This window comes from Brassica oleracea, chromosome C4, assembly GCF_000695525.1.
Source record: "Brassica oleracea var. oleracea cultivar TO1000 chromosome C4, BOL, whole genome shotgun sequence".
Taxonomy (NCBI): domain Eukaryota; kingdom Viridiplantae; phylum Streptophyta; class Magnoliopsida; order Brassicales; family Brassicaceae; genus Brassica; species Brassica oleracea.
In genome coordinates this window covers 13,222,907-13,241,590 of record NC_027751.1, presented here as the reverse complement: position 1 = coordinate 13,241,590, position 18,684 = coordinate 13,222,907, and the positions used below count along the sequence as shown (strand labels likewise).

The following is an 18,684-nucleotide window of genomic DNA, read 5'->3' as shown; positions in this document are numbered from 1 at the left end:
TGGATCCGAGAAGTTCTGGAAGAGAAGCTCATACATCTCACAAAGGTACACACCGACGAAAACTAGTCAGACTTTATGACCAAAGTATTACCGATCAAAAAGTTTGAAGATTGCTGCAAAGGCACGGGCATGACGACTGTTTTGGGCTAAATCGGGAAGGGGAAGATTTGTTGGATTTCCCTCCTTAAGCCCAAAACTAATCAAATCATAATCAAGCCTTCATCTTTCAAATCATAATCAAGCCCAAAAAGAAGAAACATCTAGAGAAAAGTGTAGAAGTATAGAAGATGAATTGTGTAAAAGAAGAAGAAGTGTGTAGAACATGTGTAGGATAAGATCAAGAGATGGTTCTAGAGTTAGCTAGGATTTACCATCCTCTAGTATAAATATGTGTGTTTAGTTCAATTGTATGATCATCCAAGAATCAAGCAAAGCAATTGAGAGAAAACATTCAAGAAAGAGTTCTAAGAAAGTTTCCAAAAAAATCTTCAAACATAAATCTTATTAGAAAATCTCTTTCCCAAATACAAAAGCTATCACAAATATAAACAGTCTACATTTCATCTTAACCTCTTAAAGAAAATATTATCCGCTATTTTTCACAACTTACATTCACTACGTAAGATTGACCAATTCCACACCTGAGTGACTGATGTCTTTTGGGAGCTGATGCGGTCACGGGTTTGTCCGTGTAATAAAAAACGGGTTTTAAGAACAATAAACGGCCAAGCCCATTTAAGACCTCTTTTTTTTTCAAAATACAAGAATTATTAGTTTGATGTTCTAGGTTAAACAATTCTAATCATCTCAAATCGTCAGCCCTAGAAACTGACAAGACCCTTTTGCTCCACTATCTCTTCAGAAACGGAGAGACGGAGGTGGAATCCAGCGAATCTGAGTCCAGGTTTCAGTTAAGGATTTGAGATTAGGTTATGATTACTGCACCAAGCTTATTCTGTTAAAATTTTAAGCTTTGTGGATTTGAGCTTATTTCTCTCTCTAGAAATAGGTGATTACTGATCTGGCAGAGATGTCTTCCAAAACTAGGGCAGACAACGAGGAATCATCAGAACCACTGTCTCCGATTACGTCACTTCCCGACGGCATCGTCGTTGACATCTTAGCGCGTGTACCAAGACACGACTATCCAACACTCTCCCTCGTTTCGAAGCAGTTCCGCTCACTTGTTACGTCAAATGAGATATACGTGAGAAGATCTTTGTTGAGGTGCACCGAGAACTGTCTATATGTTTTAGTCAGTAACAGTGGAACCCCAAATGACGGTTTGTATATTCTTCGCCAGAAAGCCAACGGCCACCGCTGCTTGGTCCATATCTCTTCTCTTTTGGATTTGCCTACCGGTGACTGCTTTGTCTCGGTAGTTCCGTTTGAAAGTATATGTGTTTGGTAGGACAAAGGATGATCGTACGCCACTTTCATCGAATGCGTCTTGCATTGACTGCAGATTGCACACGGTGCAACCCCTCCCGAACATGCCTATACCAATGGCTTATACAGTGGCTGGTGTTCTCGACGGGAAAGTTTATGTATTTGGACACTGCAGTATGAAGTCAGAGGTGATAGTTGTGTTCAATACAGAAACAGCCTAGGATGATAAAATCAGACATTATAACAAGGTATATTCGGAATAACTTTGTTGATGGCTAATAAGATTTACACAAGGTATATTCGGAATAACTTTGTTTACATGCCAGAGGAAAATAAATAGGAAACAGACGAGGTGCTTAAATCAAAGCAGTGGAATGAAGGTTTGTGCGTCCTCGATGACGTTCTGTACTACTATGATATATAGTTTTGAGAACTGTTTAAACAGGTATGATCCAAAGGAGAGGCACAGGGGAGTGGTTAAAGGTTTGGATGAGTTGTTGGCTGAGATAAGTCGACTCATATATTGGAAATGCACTGTGCGTTGTGGTCGGAATCTGGCTTTGTATTTTCGTAAAAGAGCAGAGGAACAGAGTACTGAAACAACACGGAAGATTTGGTGCGCAGAGATTTCGCTTGGAAGACGTCAAGGAGGTGACATTTGGGGTAAAGTTGAGTGGTGTGATCATGTTTTGACTATGGGGAAAATTTTCTATATGAAATCTGTAAGTGTTATGGTTTAATGCATGAACTCTCTCCTTAAGGCTTCAACTTGTGTTTTGTTTTTTGTTTATTTTATTCTTTGTTTTAGTCTGGATGAGTTTACTTTTCATTAACCAAATCGTTTCTTGGTCTTCCTTTATGGTTTCTGAAATCTTCTTTCATTGCTATTCAGGATAAATATATTTACACTTGTAAAAATCCACCATTTAGCCACTACAATGCCGTGGCTATAGAACAGTGATTCGCGTCTACGAAAAAACGAACCACGCTTTTGGGTCGGAAATTTACTGTGGCTATAGCCTCGAACGTGGTTAGTAGCCACGGTTTTACCACACCATATGTGTGGCTTACATAGCCACGGTATTAACAACTATAAGTGTGGTTATACATAGTGGTTGTTATAGCCACGGTTTTGCCACTTATTTACAGTGGTTAATTTTCCTAGCCACGGTTATGCCACTTTATTTTTAGTGGCTATATATACCACAGTTTCTGTCCCAGGTAGATATGTTGTGTTTCTAACACATTGCACAATCATTTTCTGAATTGTTTCAAAGCTTTTGTCGAGTATTTTAGTTATTTTGAGTCAATTCAGGTCTGGAAAGGCATCTGAAGAGATGAACAAGGAAAAAATGTCAGAATTTGGTATTTTCTGCGCAGAACCAATTGGAGCAACCTGGCGGCTGTTCTTGAGCGGAGCAACCTTGTGACTGCTCCCGATATTTAAGGAAACTAAGATTTTATTTCGGGATTTGTCCTAATCCGACTATCTTTTCACCCTAGCTGACGGCGCCTCCGTATATATACTCTACCTATTTCTTCTTTATTTTTCTACGTTAGTTTGTGCAAGAACAAGACTTACTTTTCAGATTTGCACTGTGTAAGGGAGACGGCTCCATCTCTCTCGCCATAGAGAAGATTATCCTGAACCTTAGATTTTATTCTATTCAATCGCATGATGTAGTCAGAATTGGTTTCTGTGTTTTCTTGTGTTATGATTGAGTAGTCGATCTTGTTAGCCTAGGGTGTTAGAGTGCTAGATCGTGAGATGAACCTAAATAAGTATCCATTGATTATCTTCATTCATGTCTGATTTTAATGGTTGCATTGAATTGATCACTTAGTGTTTGATCCTAGGCTGAACCTACTCATTAACCTTGTAACAGGTTGCTAGACTTGTCATGAATGAGCATTACATCCCTAATCAGCAAAATAGATATTAGGGTGTTTTGTGAACAAATCGAGCCGGCTCTTAATGTTTATCATCACATTTCAATCCAAAAGAAAGTTTAGGTGTTGAGCTCGATCAATAAAAGGTGAAGTACCACGAGAGTGGGCTGATGTTATTTTGCTACCCGAGTTCTAGACTTTAACTGAAACGAACTTGAATAATTGTTTGGCTTGCATCGTTCGCTACCTGTTCAACACACTCTAGGCTAGCTTCACGTTCATTTAAAAACCCTAATCTATCTTGTCACTTGCTTTCTAAGCTTCACAACTTTCAAAAACAAATTATTTTTTTAGTTTAATATTGAACCCATAGAGATAAAGTGTAAACTAGTCCTATTGAATTGAATCTAAAATATTACAACAACCACTGTTAACTTGAAGTAGATAGGATTCATTTTTAGTGTATCACAGGTTCATGTGGTATTGTTAGCCACGGTGTAGCCATTGTATGTGTTGTGGCTATGTTGTAGCCACGTTTTGTAAAAGATATTCTTTTGATTAGTTTTATTTAGCCAATTTTATCAAATTATATTTCCAAGCAAATATTTAAACATGTTCACATTCAATGAAAACACAACCTCATATATATAAAAGAGTATGTTTCAACATTACTAAAACATAGATAAACAACATAGACAAGTTTTAAAGAGTGTTTTATAAAATAACAATTAAATTAACATTGAATTTTAAAGTGTTTTCTAATACAAATCACCTCACACTCCTAATTGAATACACTCCCCATAGTTGAATTTCAGATGCCATGATGTTTAGAACCACCATAAAGCACAATGAGTTCAGCGATAAAGGAAAACTCAGGTTTCGATAAGAAACATGTTCAGATAGTGAGTTTCATCCAGTGTTTTGGAAACCTGACCGGACCGGTTGGTGAACCGGTTCAACAGTGACTCGTTGAATAAGCCGAGTTCAGTTTGGTTTAAAAATTGATTTAAAGAAAATATCCGGTTTTACCGACTAAAACCAGTAAAACTAGTGATCCGGATCAATTTGGCAAGCTTAGAATCAATGTTTGAATACCAACTATTCAATTTTTTCTATTTTTTTCTTAAGAAATAAAGTAAAAGATACCTCTCTTAGGTTCTCATGTACTATTTTCATTTTGACATATTCATAAAACTTGAGATTTAAGTTATAAGAATAAATAAATGTGGTAATTTAAATGTCAATCATTTGTGTGGCTATTAGTTTCAATTTACATAATATGCTTTTTTACTGTGTATATTACTAGATTTTTGCTTATTGATTATTTTTATAATTAATGAACAAGACCAAAGAACATGTTATATCTAGAAAAAAAATTGGTGAAGATAGTTTCAATATATGATTATATATATTTAATTTTTGAAAAACAAAAAAAAACTGATTTGACTGCTTGAACCGGTCCAACCAATTAACCAATAGCTATACCGAATCGGTATCTAGTTTGGTTTTCAAAACTATGTATTGCATAAAACAGTTTTGTTCAACCAGTACATTTTTTTTTTGGCTTCTATCTAGAATTAATTAATTGTATGTTCAAATATATTTGTGGGGAATAAGAAACAAATCAGCCAAACAGTAATTAAGTTGATCAAGTAAATCTATAAAAACGATGTAAAGCAATTAGAATTATGTAAATATGTGAAAAGGGAAGCAAATACGTGAACACTAACACATCTGTCATAATTAACTAAATATGTGGTAAAAAAGAAACAAATTTGTAATAATTTAAGTCCGTTAAAAATATCAAATATGTGGTTAAAAGAAAGAAATCTTCGAATTCTATATTGGTCTATCAAAATTAAAATGTCGTTAAAAGGACACAAATATGTTAAAATATGTGGGAACCTAACTAAGTATGAAAAAAAATCAAGTATATATGTGAAAAAAAAGAAAAGAAATCTATCAGTAAAAAGTATGTTTATGTCATAATTTCTCTGTGTGTCTCTCTCGGTTGATCTTTAAAACTAGAGTTGTGTCATATTTTCTCTGAGATTGGGTGATTGCTGATCCCAGAGATGACTTCCAAAACAAATGGAGAAAATGAGCAATCCTAGCAACAATCTATGATTACGTCACTTCCCGACGACATCGTGGTTGACATCTTAGCGCGTGTGCCAAGATGCGACTATCCAACTCTCTCCCTCGTCTTAAAGCAGTTCCGGTCACTTGTTAAGTCAAATGAGATATACGTGAGAAGATCTCTGTTGAGGTACACAGAGAACTGTCTATATGTTTGCCTCAGCAGCAGTGGAAACCCTAACGGCCGTTTGTATATTCTTCGCCGGAAAGCCATCGGCAACCACTGCATGGTTCATATCTCTTCTCTTTTGCGTTTGCGTAGAGGTGAAAGCTTTGTCGCAGTAGGTTCGATGATATATGGGTTTGGTGGGGCAGATAATGATCATACGACACTTTCATCGAGTGCGTTTAGCATCGACTGCAGATCGCACACGGGGAAACTACTCCCCAACATGCCTATACCCATGGCTGATACAGTTGCTTGCTTTCTTGACGGGAAAGTTTATGTATTTGGACACTGTAGTATGATGTCAGACGTGATGGTGGTGTTCAATACATAAACACAAATGTGGGAGCCTGATCTCATGCCAGCTGAGGCGTTTCATCATGGTTATATGGCGGTGATGGCTAATAAGATTTACACAAAGGCATGTTATGAATAACTTTTTTTATGTGCCAAAAGAAAATAAATGGGAAACAAATGAGGTGCTTAATTCAAAGGAGTGGGATCAAGGTGTGTGCGTCCTTGATGACGTTATGTACTACTACGATAGTTATGAGAACTGCTTAAACAAGTATGATCCGAAGGAGAGGCGCTGGGGAGTGGTTAAAGGTTTGGATGAGTTGTTGGCAGGGATAGGATTTCCCTATTGGACATATATTGTGCGGTATAGTAGTAATCTGGTTTTCTATTTTCGTAATAGAGAAGAAGAACCGAGTCGTGCAAAAACACAGAAGATTTGGTATGCGGAGATTTCGCTTGGAAGACGTCACGGATGTGACATTTGGGGTAAACTTGAGTGGTGTGAACAGGTTATGACTGTTGGCGAATTTACCTCTTTGAAATCTCTAGGTGTTATGGTTTGATGCATGCACTCTCTCCTTCAAATATACAACTTGTATTCCAATTTATTTTTATTTATATGTTTTGAGCTTCACCCAAATGTATTGATGAGTTTTCTTTTCATTAACCAAAATCTTTTCTTGTTCTTCTTTTATGGTTTCTGAAATCTTCTTTCATTTCTGTTCAGTAGAAATATATTGAGAAACTTTAATTCTTGACCTATATTAGTAAGATCAATCTAAGGAAAGATCTACTTGTTATGGTGTTAATGTGTGTGGTAGTATCCAAAAGGAACAGAAAGGTCCAGTTCTCAAAGAAGCTAGTGCAAAGCCAATCTTCTTGCAGACAAACAATGAAAGCCATTACAGAACAGAGAGGCGGACTATCTAGCTAAAGTGGCCCTTAAGGCCCATCCGTTTCCTTCTTGCTTTGTTATGGGCTAGCATTTGGGCATAAACCTCCATTTTGTTTCAGTTTTTAAGTTTATAATATAATCAGTTGTTCAAAAAAAAAAACAATGAAAGCCATTGCTTTTTCAGAGAAGCATGTTCATTAGGGTTTTGGTCGTCTTTCTCTTTCATTTGGCGTTGGGGATAAGACGAGCCAAGAGGTGTGAGTTGTTATTCTGATCACTGATAATTTATACTTGACGAATCATCTAGGTATTATGGTGACGCATGAACTCTTCTTCATTTAACTTGTGTCTTGTTCTTTCTTAAAATACATTTTTGTCCAAATGCATAGATCTCATTTGCTGATTACGTTGATGTAAATGAACATAGTCGAATTTCAGAACCCATTAAGCAGAATGGGTTCAGCCATAAACGAAAACTCAGGTTTTGACAAGACACATGTTCAGATGGTGACGTGTGGATTTACCCACACCAACAATTAGTACATGAAAAAACATTTTAAAGAAACAGAACCGCACACATTTGTCTCTTTCAAAAGAGTTTCATCATCTTCTCCTCTGTTTTTGGTTTATTTGATAAATACTCACCTGAAATATATGGAGACGAGAGGAATATCGACATCATTGTCATCTTCATCCTCGCAAGCCACCACTACATCAAGATGGCGACGGTAAGGCGGCAACTCCACTTTAGCGATATCCCGAGCTAGATCCACCACTTTCTTGTCCATCCTCTCCTTGTGCCTCGGGAACATACTGTTGAACAGTAGACAGCTTCCACAAGAGATGCTGTACGCGTTAAGACCTTTGTCCTCCAGCCACTGCAACACCTCACGCAGTGTCGGGTTTCCTTTTAGAACCCATCTGTCCCAAACGGTCCAAGCCATGTCGCGGTGCTTCACCACCTTTGGCGGAACCGGTTCAGCCATGGAGAAGAGTGGAAGTGCCAGGTTGGCAAATGTGTTCCTGTAGGCTTCCACCTTGTGTCCTCCATCAAGGACCTTGTAGAGCTCGAGGCAGACCAAACCAGTGGCCATGGCTGTTGAGGTCGCAATGGCTGGGATGATTCTCCCTGCAATGAACTTTGCTTTTAGCTTGTCGACTTCAGGTATGCTGTAGTTCCTCGCCCTCATGTTGGCTAGACCCGCTATCACATCCATGTGATAGTTTGTATCATCATCCTACAAACACACATCATGATTCAAATAACAACACTCCATGGTTAAGATTCAACCTTGGTTATCAATTAGATTTCATTCAGTGAGAATAGCATCAGAGAATATTTACCTTTTCGAATTGAATTGGTTTCATCCTGAAATCTGGAGACAAGTTATGCCTACACTTCTCGAGCTTGGCAACGAGGTCGTTGATGACTGCAGCGTCGTCCACCGAAGCAGTGGTTAAAGTGGTGGCTTTCTCATCTGTCACAATCTTTGCATCTTTTCTTGGCTCAAAGTCTGGGACTATCACATTGTCAATAGCTTCAGCTGCTGCCTTTGGGTCTTTAGTCCACTCAGGCACAGGGATCCCAAATGTCTCTGCTCTTAAAATAGCAGTGGCCGTAATGAAATTGAGGAGACTTGGATCAGAAGAGGAGTACTGGAGCGGACGTGGGAATCTTTTAGGAGCAGACCAGAATGGAGCTCCAGTGCTTGTCGCAGCATCTTCAGGAAATGTGTATATCAATTGCTTTACGCGGTTAACAAAGTAATCCTCAAACCTGGTCACGTGAAATAGACACACATTAATGAGACTCCACAAAGAACTTCTTACCTCCTGACAATATTATTTAAACTTTACTTATAATTTTTCACTTATTTTCAGAATCCTGAAATGCTGCACGTAAAAGCACTAAAATAACCATAGAAGCACAGGATAAAATCTTTCATTCCATCATTACCACGATCCTACTCTGAACCTACGTACGACTTGTACTAATTAAGAGTGTGTCAGTACCTGAGTCGAGCCCAGGTTAAACAGTCTTCGAAGTTCTCACACTTCTCCTTGTCCAGGCACTCAACAATCCTCTCCAATGTGTCCCTTGCCTGAGCATCGCCAGCACTCATCATTGAGTTAGTGTACTCAACCGGGCTAGAGAGATATGCATTCACTTCAGCGGGAGTCTTCTCAAGCAGACCTTCGAACTCAGAGCGAGCCCAAGTTAAACAGTGATCAATGTTATGCGGAAATGAGTGCACCGTACACATGGGGGCCTGTTTCTCTGGTGGATCCCTTGAGGCACCGTAATTTTCAGTTAGATGTGGAATAACCATCTGCGTGTTACACTTTGCACCAAGAGTCCCAGACTCAAGGAGCGGCTTCTGGAAATACAAGCACCTAGAATCAACATAGAGCCTCGCATTGACATTATCCAGTGCATTGACGACGACAGTTAAGTTCTCCCAGAAGGCATCGTCAAATACATTCTCTGTCTCAGCGCCAACACGGTTTTGCAGGGCCTCAATGTTGAACTTGGGGTTTATAGCTGCAGCAGCGGAAGCAGCAACCGTTGATTTAGCTTGTCCAATGTTCCAGTCACGGAACAGAAATTGACGGCTGAGGTTACTCTTCTCGATTATATCATCATCAGTCACTGTTAGCTTCCCTTGGTCTCCGCATGAAACTCCCATCAGAGCCATATTTTTCAAGAACTCGCAGCCAAGAGCACCAGACCCTACTGTGAAAACTTTAGCATCTTCGAGTTTCTGCTGGAACTTGGCCCCAAATACAGATATTTGGGCATCGTACCGGCTATTCCTTGGTGCAACGTCACTAGAATCCAGAGGTTGAGAGGGGAGTGACTCCACTGAATCGAAGTAGAAAAACTGATAAAGAAAATAAGAAGTTCAACATCAGGTGCCATTAGGAAACTAGAAACAATGTGTCAAAAAAAGAGCAATGATGCGTATCAGTTAATGTTCCTTTATCATTGGATTTCTATCTCTAGCTTTAAGAAACTACAAGATTCCTAATTATTTTTACACTTTAACCTACTTTTAACATATTATATATGGATGAACGCGTGGATGCAAAACTCATCCAAGCAAGAGAGTGCTTTGATGCTTTTTCGGGTAAGGCAAGGAGAGGAACATAGCTCTCTTGAGATTTGTTTAATTTCTGTTCTTGATAAGGTTTTAATAAGAGAGCTTTGAGTTTTATTTGTCGTATCCACAGTTTCTAACCCAAGTACATGAAAAAAGAAATATCACCTGAAAGAGGGGATGGAATTTTCCAGAGCAAGCTTTGACAACCTCCTGTCCAACAATACCGCCAAACATTGCAGCCATCGGATTCAGGACAGCCTTGGCTCCAAAGGCAAAGTGTCTTAGAAGCTTATGGTCGACATTATCCACCTTCAAATCACCCTGCCCCGGATTGATGGAAGTGGCAATAGATATAAGCTGCTGAGCGTCCTCTTCCGAGCCAGCAACAGGAAATCTACCAGCTTCAGATGTAAAGCGATCAAGCGCCTGGAATGCTAAGTGAAGGAGTGGAGGCCGATCAAACTTAGAGAAATCACTAAACAGAAAATCCCCTGGATCACTAAGAGCTTCCCTCAACGGCTTGAAATTCAGCAACTTTGGCTGTTTCACCTGAGTGACAATACCACCCTTCACATATGTTCCATAGCCTGTAGTGTCCTCTTCAAGGGTGAATGAATATGGCCGGGCACTTTTTATCTTCCTTGGTTTCCCATCATTCAGTTCGGTCATACCCTCAACTTCAGAGAAAACGACAAGGTCACCATCTTGAAATTCAAGTCTCTCATCGTCAACACAAGAGATAAATGCCTGGTTCTCATTAGAGATGGAGGCAATAATGCCTGTGTGTGGTTCCTCTCCATCAACATCGAGAACTGCAAATTCAGGCCCAAAATCACAAAAGACGGAGCCAAAAAGACCCCTGACATCAGCCTTGACAAAGGCGATAGGAGGCTGATGGCTGTGGCAATAGTCATTAAAGTCAATTGCTTTTTCCAAGCTTATGTCAGAGAAAACAACAACCTGTTTCACAGGAAAGTAGATAAATCAGCGTAAACCAACCAACAAGAACCACCCACACAAAGGTACATATCTACCTATAAGCATAAACAATAGAACCAGACAAAGTCTAAGAAGACGGTAACCATTTCTTTATGTCTTATCAATACAGTTCCAAAATTATCATTACTCAAACAATGTATATCTAACAACAATCCAGTACACAAACGATTCAGATCAAATAGAACCAACAGAAAGCAAGTCTACATACCTGGAAAGCAGAAAGATGCTCTTTGGTTAAGCTTGTGGTCAAGCTAGAGACGACCACAGCATTGTTAAGATCCTGTAACTTGTGAACAGAAGCATCCGCCCTATTCTTGCCAACATCATCCTCAGAGAAAACAAAGTTGCTAGATAAATCCCATAGCTCTACCACTCTTTCATCATGCAGTGTCACAGACTTCACACCAGCAAGAATTAGATTCTTGGCTGAAAAAACCCAAATAATAATATAATTAATTATACAAGAAGTTCCAAGACTACCATCTCAATGATAAAATCAAAAGAAAAGCATACCAATCTCAGCGCCAAGGCCGTGCATCCCCGAGATGAGAACATTCGAAGCAAAGAGACGCCTCATCGTCTCACGCCCGTACACGGCGAGCTGCCTGCTGTGCAGATCTTCATCAATCTCCTGACGGTTCGAATTACCAAAAGCCATGTCGCGCTGCTGAACGACGCTACCGCCGCTGCTACTACTACCAGAAGCTACGATCGAAGAGTTCTCAGACGCGGAATCAGTGATCTCGATGCGGCGTCTCTTAATCGGCGATGCTAAATCGGAACTGACGATCTCGTTAGCAACAGATGACGCTTCACTAGCTCGCTTGTGAAGCATAAAGTGATGGAGGAACCTGAGGAAAACGTAAGAGAGCGCCATAGAGATCAAAACGAGAGGAGGTTCAAGCATAGAGAAAAAGAGATTCGTAACGAAATCGAAAGCGATGATGGAAAGTGAAATACCTAAACCCTAATTTTGGAATCGATTCTTCGGAGACGAAGAGAGGCGATTCGAAAACGTACCTTTGAGGAAGACAGTCGAGCGAAGATTGGAATCGCAGAGAGAGAGAGAGTGATGAGATCTGATCTTTTTTCTTTACTGAAAACGAAGATTTATTGACGAAGGAAAAGGGGTTCGGTTTTATTTGGAATATGGGAAATGCCTAAGCGGTGTCGTTTTACGACTATGCTCTGATTTTTCCTTCTTCATTGCGTACTTGTGACGGCAATTTTCTGTTCATTATTTAAATTACCGATCAGGTTAATCAATTATTCTTGTCATGTATTTTTGGCACCAATAAGACTATTTATCAACCGTTGATAGATCACTGTTGATAAGCTTTTTTTTTTTCACTGTTGATAAGCTTAAAACGGTTTCTTGTAAAAGTAAAAAATATAATACGGCAAAATCAGTGTTGAAACTTATCAGTGGGTGTTGAAAAAAATGGATCATGACGTGACGAATATTGATTGGACCAATATTTAGAGAGAGAAAAAGTTGTTTTAGACTAACTTTTTTCCATCTCAATTATTTAACATCAATTATTTCATAATAATTATAATTATTTATGTATATATATTCTATATCAAAATTATCATTTTTTATACTCTATAAATAGATACTTGTTTCATTTCATTTGAATACAGAAAAAAATCATTTTTTTACTTATAATATGTAATCACAGAAGTATGAATAAAGTTAAAGGAACATGGTGTTGTAATTTTTTTAAAACAAAACCATCCAAGAGAATAGAAATTTAGTGGGTGTTGAATTATGATGAAGAAAAAAAAGTGATGTATAAGAGAGAAGATGATGTGGAGTGAAAATAGGGCGTCGTAAAACATGTAACCAATGTCTAACATTGTGAATGTAACCGTTGACTAGCTCAATTACCGGATTTTCTTACGGGTGTAAAGCCAATATTAAAACCGATATTCGTAATTTAGTTAATAGATTTTAGTTAGTGTTATTATTGTGACAAATGTTATCAAGGTACAGAAACAGTAACGTGCATGTCTAGGGCTAAGAAAATATCATATGCTCTACTTTAAATTATATATATTGATATTGTGAATTCAGTTGTTAATTTGTAAAAATAATAGGTCACAAACACTACTTCTGGTCAAAATGTATCTGCTGGCATTTATGATACTTCTCATTACAAAACCAATATATCATTTATGTCATAGCATACCATGATAAGCATTAATATTTCTCGAAATTTATATTTAGTTATTTACATAGTTAAGTTTATTAGAACAGTTTTCTACTTTTGGAGAATAAATGACCAAATTGTGTGCTTGATGTATATATGGATTAGTTGAGACGTTTAGTTGTTTCTTTCGTTTCCCATATAAATCAGTTCGTAATGGCAAAGGCAAGATAGATTCCGTTTCAGACGTAAACTAATTATTAAAAAGAAATCTACGGTTCAACAAAACTAGTCAGGTGAACTTTTGGTAAGGACATTAGCCACGTGAATTCAACGTTCCTAAATTTCTACTCTTCTGTCTCTTCTCTTACATAACTCTCCTTCACACCATCCAGATTCTAAACAAAAAAAAATCCTCACTCTTTCTTTCTTTCTTTTAAAAACTCTCTAAAAACACTCTAAAAACACTCACAAGAACGTACAAAAAAATTAAAGTAGTAAAACTCCATGGAACCAGCAACTTGGTCATGCAGACCTGACCCAAAACCTTCAACCGCGTCAGCACCACCACCAAGCCGTTACGAGTCACAGAAACGCCGCGACTGGAACACGTTTCTACAATACCTAAGACACCACAAACCCCCTCTAGCGCTAACGCTGTGCAGCGGCGCGCACGTGCTCGAGTTCCTCAAGTACCTAGACCAATTCGGAAAAACCAAAGTCCACGTGACAACATGTTTTTTCTTTGGCCACTCGGACCCAACATCTCCTTGCGCTTGTCCGCACAAACAAGCTTGGGGATCTCTCGACTCGTTGATCGGACGACTTAGAGCCGCTTTCGAGGAAAATGGTGGACGGCCGGATACAAACCCGTTTGCTGCACGCGCCATTAGGATGTACCTTAGGGAAGTCAAAGGGAGTCAAGCCAAGGCTCGTGGAATTACTTATCAGAAAAAGAGACGGAAAGCTGCCGTTACTACCGTCAGACTTGATGTGGATTAAACGAGTGGAATCGTTGTGGGAGACGGGAGTAATGGTGATTCTCCGGCTGCCTCCGGAGCCTTACCTCCATAGGTTAATATAATAATCATACATATTTTGCTTATCTTTCGCTATATGTTGTATAAAATCATCTTTCTCTTTATTAAGGAAACATGTACTATTTTCACTGTAGTAGGAAGAGTTTATTTATTTTCAGAGCGTAGAAATTTATGAGTCTCTCTTTAAAAAAAAATTAATTTATTTTTTGCCAACTAACTAATATTTTTTCTATAACGATGTTAATTGTTTTTAAAATAAATGAATCACTACATAAGTGACATCTTTTTTTTTTTTTTTTTTTTTTTTTTATAAACCAGGATGGGTTCGGGCCTTCGGCCTTAATCCCCCCTAGGCCCGGGACCGGCCGGCGCTGATACCGATAACATGGCGTAAAGCACCCCTCCCCATGGGAATCGAACTAAGGGTGCAATAGAACTACTTCAAGCACTAAACCACTAGCCCAACGCACCTTGGGTACATAAGTGACATCTAAAAGATGAATTTCTCATAAACATATAGGAATTTCTCAAATGAAAACTAGGCCTGATGAGAACCACTACCATTTTTTCTTACTTTACTATTTATTTATTTTTGTTGTGAGAAACTAGCTATATGAAAGATCTCTAATGGCCATGCTCTTAAAAGACAATTGTATGGAGTTTATTCAGTTTGCCTCACTCTAGTATCATGAAGTTTGTTCCTAATTTATATTCAAAATTTGGTATATGAGAAATTACTTACGTCAATTCAAATTTTGTGAAATGTTGAGGTATAAACGAAGATGAATGAAGGAGGTATATCTGCATATATGATTTTGTTATATAGAGATCCATATAAAAGTTGATGTCTATTTTGGATTAATTTGATTGTTATTTAGTTGAAGAGCAGCTTTCATTGATCACATAACATTTTGGTTTCATCTAACATATTTTGTCTCTATCCCCAAGTTAGGTGGTCCCATTATAAATTCTTAAATTAATTTCGTGATAAAATACCTATCCTACTACACAAAGTAATTAATTAAGATATGGACGATGTTAATATGCCATCATTATATTTTCATTTACTTTGCTTAGCAACATTTTCGTGTACTTTTTATATGTCTTTTTGTAAGTTTTTCTTCGAGTGAATTGTTCAAAGTTATGACCACCATTATAACTTAGCTCGAGGTGCTTTTAAAGGGGATATATCAAAATGCATCTCCAAGTGCTTTCAGAACGGATATATATCAAATGCTTGGAAATGGTAGCATCTGATATGATCTACTGAGATTTTATTCAGGTATTCTCATCTTCATCGATCCCTTTCTAATTTTGTTAATTAGCTCTGTTCTTTTCATGAATGCTGCGACTAGCATCAACGTCAAGAAAAGTACACTTATTAACTATGGCGGACACAACATCCGTGAAACAACGTCAACTTCTTTTTCAGTCGCGCGGCAATCAGCAGAGAGTGAAACGGATGCTGGAAATTTTAGCGTCAACTACGTCTCAGCTTTTTCAGTCGCGCGGCAATCAGCAAAGAATGAAACGGGTACTTTAATCTTTGGTTCCGTCAAATTTGACTCCGTCGTAGTATTTTTTTTTCTGACGCTGACGCTGATCGCAACGTTCGTGAAAAGAACAGAGCTAATATATAGGATTATATGCATTACCTATATTTTAAATGTGGTGAATGTTGAGTTATCTGTTGGATCAATTATTCTAAGCCCATGGCTTATAAGAATAATTAAAAATCTGTGAAAAGAAATGGGCCTTTGGGTCATAATAATAAAAGCCAATTTGGTTTAAATGAAGGAGAAAGGGAAGCAAAAGTCCCACATCGGGGAGCAACACCAAGGCTGAGTGATATATATATGCATTCATGCTATCATGGGTTAACCAGCTTCAGAGAGGAGGAGGCTCCCCACGCGCGCCACCGCCGCCGTCCGGTCGGCTCGACGTGGGTCTTGGTGGAGGGCCTCCGGCCCAATAAGACTATTTTTTTTGGACCAAGTTAAGCTCAAAGTTTTGCCATTTTATTCCCAAAAAATGGCATGCATTTTATTTTAAACAACACGTAGTTCGTTTAAAAACAACACGCTGTCTCTCTTCTTGATGATAAGTTTAAACGAGAAAAGATCTTGCGGAGTTTCGTAGCGCCTCCCCTCCGAGATCCTCGTGAGATTTCCGCTAACGTGCGCACGTGCTGCATCAGTTGCGGAAAGTGGCTCGTCTTCTCCTCTTTATAAACTCGTCTCCTCCTTCATTTTTGATGACGTTTTTTCACAACCAAAACCAGTAAATCCTTTAACGTAAGTTCTAGAGAGTATTTCGTAGACATATTAGTTCGTAGAGGTTCTTCACGAGTGCCACGTGATAACCTATCATGATTTTATCCTGGGACTCATATTCGTACAAATCTGTCGCACTAACGGAGCGAATATTAAGAGTTAAGGAAAGAGGTTCGTCTCGACTCCATGCTTTCATTTTCGTTGCGGTTTCGAATCGTCTATATATTTTCCTTAACATCGTTTATATTATATCGTTTCTTTTGATTCGGTTTTCCGGCTTCTACAATCTTAACTCTTATTTCGCTTTCTATCTAAAGCGTTTGATCGGATTGAAGAACGATCTATAAAAACGGGTTTTGGAACCGTGTTTGCGATTTGCTTTCTAGCACTTCCGCGAAACATTTGTAATTTATCTCGTAAACGGTTTGCGTTTTGCTCTGTAGCACTACTGAAAAAACGTTTATTCATATACGAATCATACAAACCTGTTGTGGTTTCATTCAAACGATGTTTGCGATTTGCTATATGCTTATCCGCGAAACGTTTCTATGTTCTTTTCAAAACGAGTTTGAGATTTTCTTTATAGCCCTTCCGCGAAACGTTTCCTTTTTATTTCATAACGCTTTGGGGATTGCTTTCTAGCATTATCGTGAAACGTTTTTGATACATTGTTAAAACGTTATATACATGAATCGTTTCAGTAACCGTGTTCCTAAGCGAGTTTGTGAAACATTCTAAGTCTATAAAAAAATGGTTTCTGCGAACGCTTGTAAGCGAGTTTGCAAAACGTTTTTTCTTAAGACTTATATCGATACGATTTGGTTCAAACACCAAAAATGAAAATCGATTTTAGAATATTATTTTTTGCTTAAAAATATGAGTACTAATCCGTTTTCATGGTTTTTTTACAGAAAAATGACGAACGATAAAAACACCCCCATTGACACCACCGATGTTATTCAGACTCCACTCAACGCTGCACCAACTGATGCAACCGTGACAAACGTTGGAAACAACCCTTATTTCTTACGGGATTGATGATGTTCACAGTCTTGCTACTGTTGACATATGGGTGCATTCCGACTTCATCTGCAAATGTTACATTTTTGGTCGTCTCATTGACCCATTGTACCGTGTCTACTGTGAGATCCCCATGGCGAAAGAACTATGGAGATCACTGGACAAGAAGTACAGAGGTGAGGACGCGGGCTTCCAGAAGTATGTGGTCTCAAAATTCCACGACTTAAAAATGGTGGATTCAAAACCCATCATGGATCAGGTGGAAGCGCTTCAGCTCATTTGCCATGAAATCGCTGCTGAAGGAATGTCCATCTGCGAGACATTCACAACTCTCAGCTTCATTGAAAAGCTTCCTCCAAGCTATGCGGATTTCAAGAACTACTTGAAGCACAAGAAGAAGAAGATGGGGCTCGAGGAGCTCATCATGAGGCTTCAGATGGAATCCAGAAACCGAACTGCTGACAAGGTCATTGCTAAGGAGCATAGCGTCAACATGGTTGAGCACAAAGGCAAAGGAAAGGCACACGCCAATTCTCCTGCCAAGCCTTCCAAAACTGATGCAGCCCTGAAGAGCTCTGGAAAAAACTTCAAGAACAAAGGCATTGAGATCAATGCGAATGTGGAGAAGTTCAAGGGGAACTGTCACTATTGCCACAAAGTGGGGCACAAGACTGTTGAGTGTCGAAAAAAGATCAAGGATGAGAAGGCTCAGGCAAATCTCACTGAGGAGGATCTCGTTATTGTGGTGACTGAGGCCAACATGGTTGAAAGCAACAACCCCAAGGAATCGTGGTATGACACTGGTGCAACCACCCACATTTGCACCGATAGGGCGATGTTCAGCACCTATCAGAAAAGCGAGACTCATGAGAAGCTCAAGATGGGAAACACTACAGTCTCCAAGATTGAAGGATGCGGCAATGTGATTTTGAAGATGACATTTGGACGTGAGGTCACTTTGACGAATGTAAAGCATGTGCCTGACATGAGGAAGAACCAGGTCTCGGGAACCTTGCTCAGCAAGAATGGATTCGCCATAAGTTTTGAGGCGGACAAGCTCGTGATTCGGAAAAATGGGATGTATTTGGGAAAGCGGTATGTTAAGGGTGGACTTGTCAAGTTGAATGTAATGACAGTCCTTCCGAAAGTTGTAGCTCCAAAAGTTTCAATGAATAAGAAAGAGCCAGTTGCTTATTTGGTCGAGTGTTTTAATATATGGCATGAAAGATTAGGCCTTGTAAACTACAAATCTATACAAAGTTAATGAATTTAAATCTAATTCCTAAATGCAAAACAAGTAAACAAAAATGTGAAGTATGCGTACA

The 18,684-nt window shown here is 38.7% G+C and overlaps 2 protein-coding genes and 2 pseudogenes across 3 annotated transcripts; 3 read left to right on the top strand and 1 right to left on the bottom strand.

The window, feature by feature from the left end:
* Nucleotides 1–812: 812 nt before the first annotated feature.
* LOC106340513 lies at nucleotides 813–2,189 on the top strand (annotated as a pseudogene).
* A 3,213-nt stretch (nucleotides 2,190–5,402) lies between these two features.
* LOC106338180 lies at nucleotides 5,403–6,444 on the top strand (annotated as a pseudogene).
* Nucleotides 6,445–7,188: 744 nt separating this feature from the next.
* LOC106341891 (ubiquitin-activating enzyme E1 1) lies at nucleotides 7,189–12,047 on the bottom strand. 2 transcript variants are annotated; one of them, XM_013780637.1, is made up of 7 exons: nucleotides 11,897–12,047; nucleotides 11,390–11,727; nucleotides 11,085–11,302; nucleotides 10,043–10,837; nucleotides 8,790–9,658; nucleotides 8,121–8,553; nucleotides 7,189–8,014 (listed from the first exon to the last, which is right to left on the bottom strand). In XM_013780637.1, the coding sequence occupies exons 2-7, from the start codon at nucleotides 11,709–11,711 to the stop codon at nucleotides 7,418–7,420; spliced, it is 3,234 nt and encodes a 1,077-aa protein (XP_013636091.1). In that variant the 5' UTR covers nucleotides 11,712–11,727; nucleotides 11,897–12,047; the 3' UTR covers nucleotides 7,189–7,417. The 2 variants fall into 2 exon arrangements, with proteins under 2 accessions (XP_013636091.1, XP_013636092.1); XM_013780638.1 differs by having other exon boundaries at nucleotides 11,837–11,922.
* A 1,416-nt stretch (nucleotides 12,048–13,463) lies between these two features.
* On the top strand, nucleotides 13,464–14,028 carry LOC106338179 (protein LIGHT-DEPENDENT SHORT HYPOCOTYLS 6-like). Its single transcript, XM_013777215.1, has one exon. The coding sequence runs from the start codon at nucleotides 13,534–13,536 to the stop codon at nucleotides 14,026–14,028; it is 495 nt and encodes a 164-aa protein (XP_013632669.1). The 5' UTR covers nucleotides 13,464–13,533.
* Nucleotides 14,029–18,684: the final 4,656 nt, after the last annotated feature.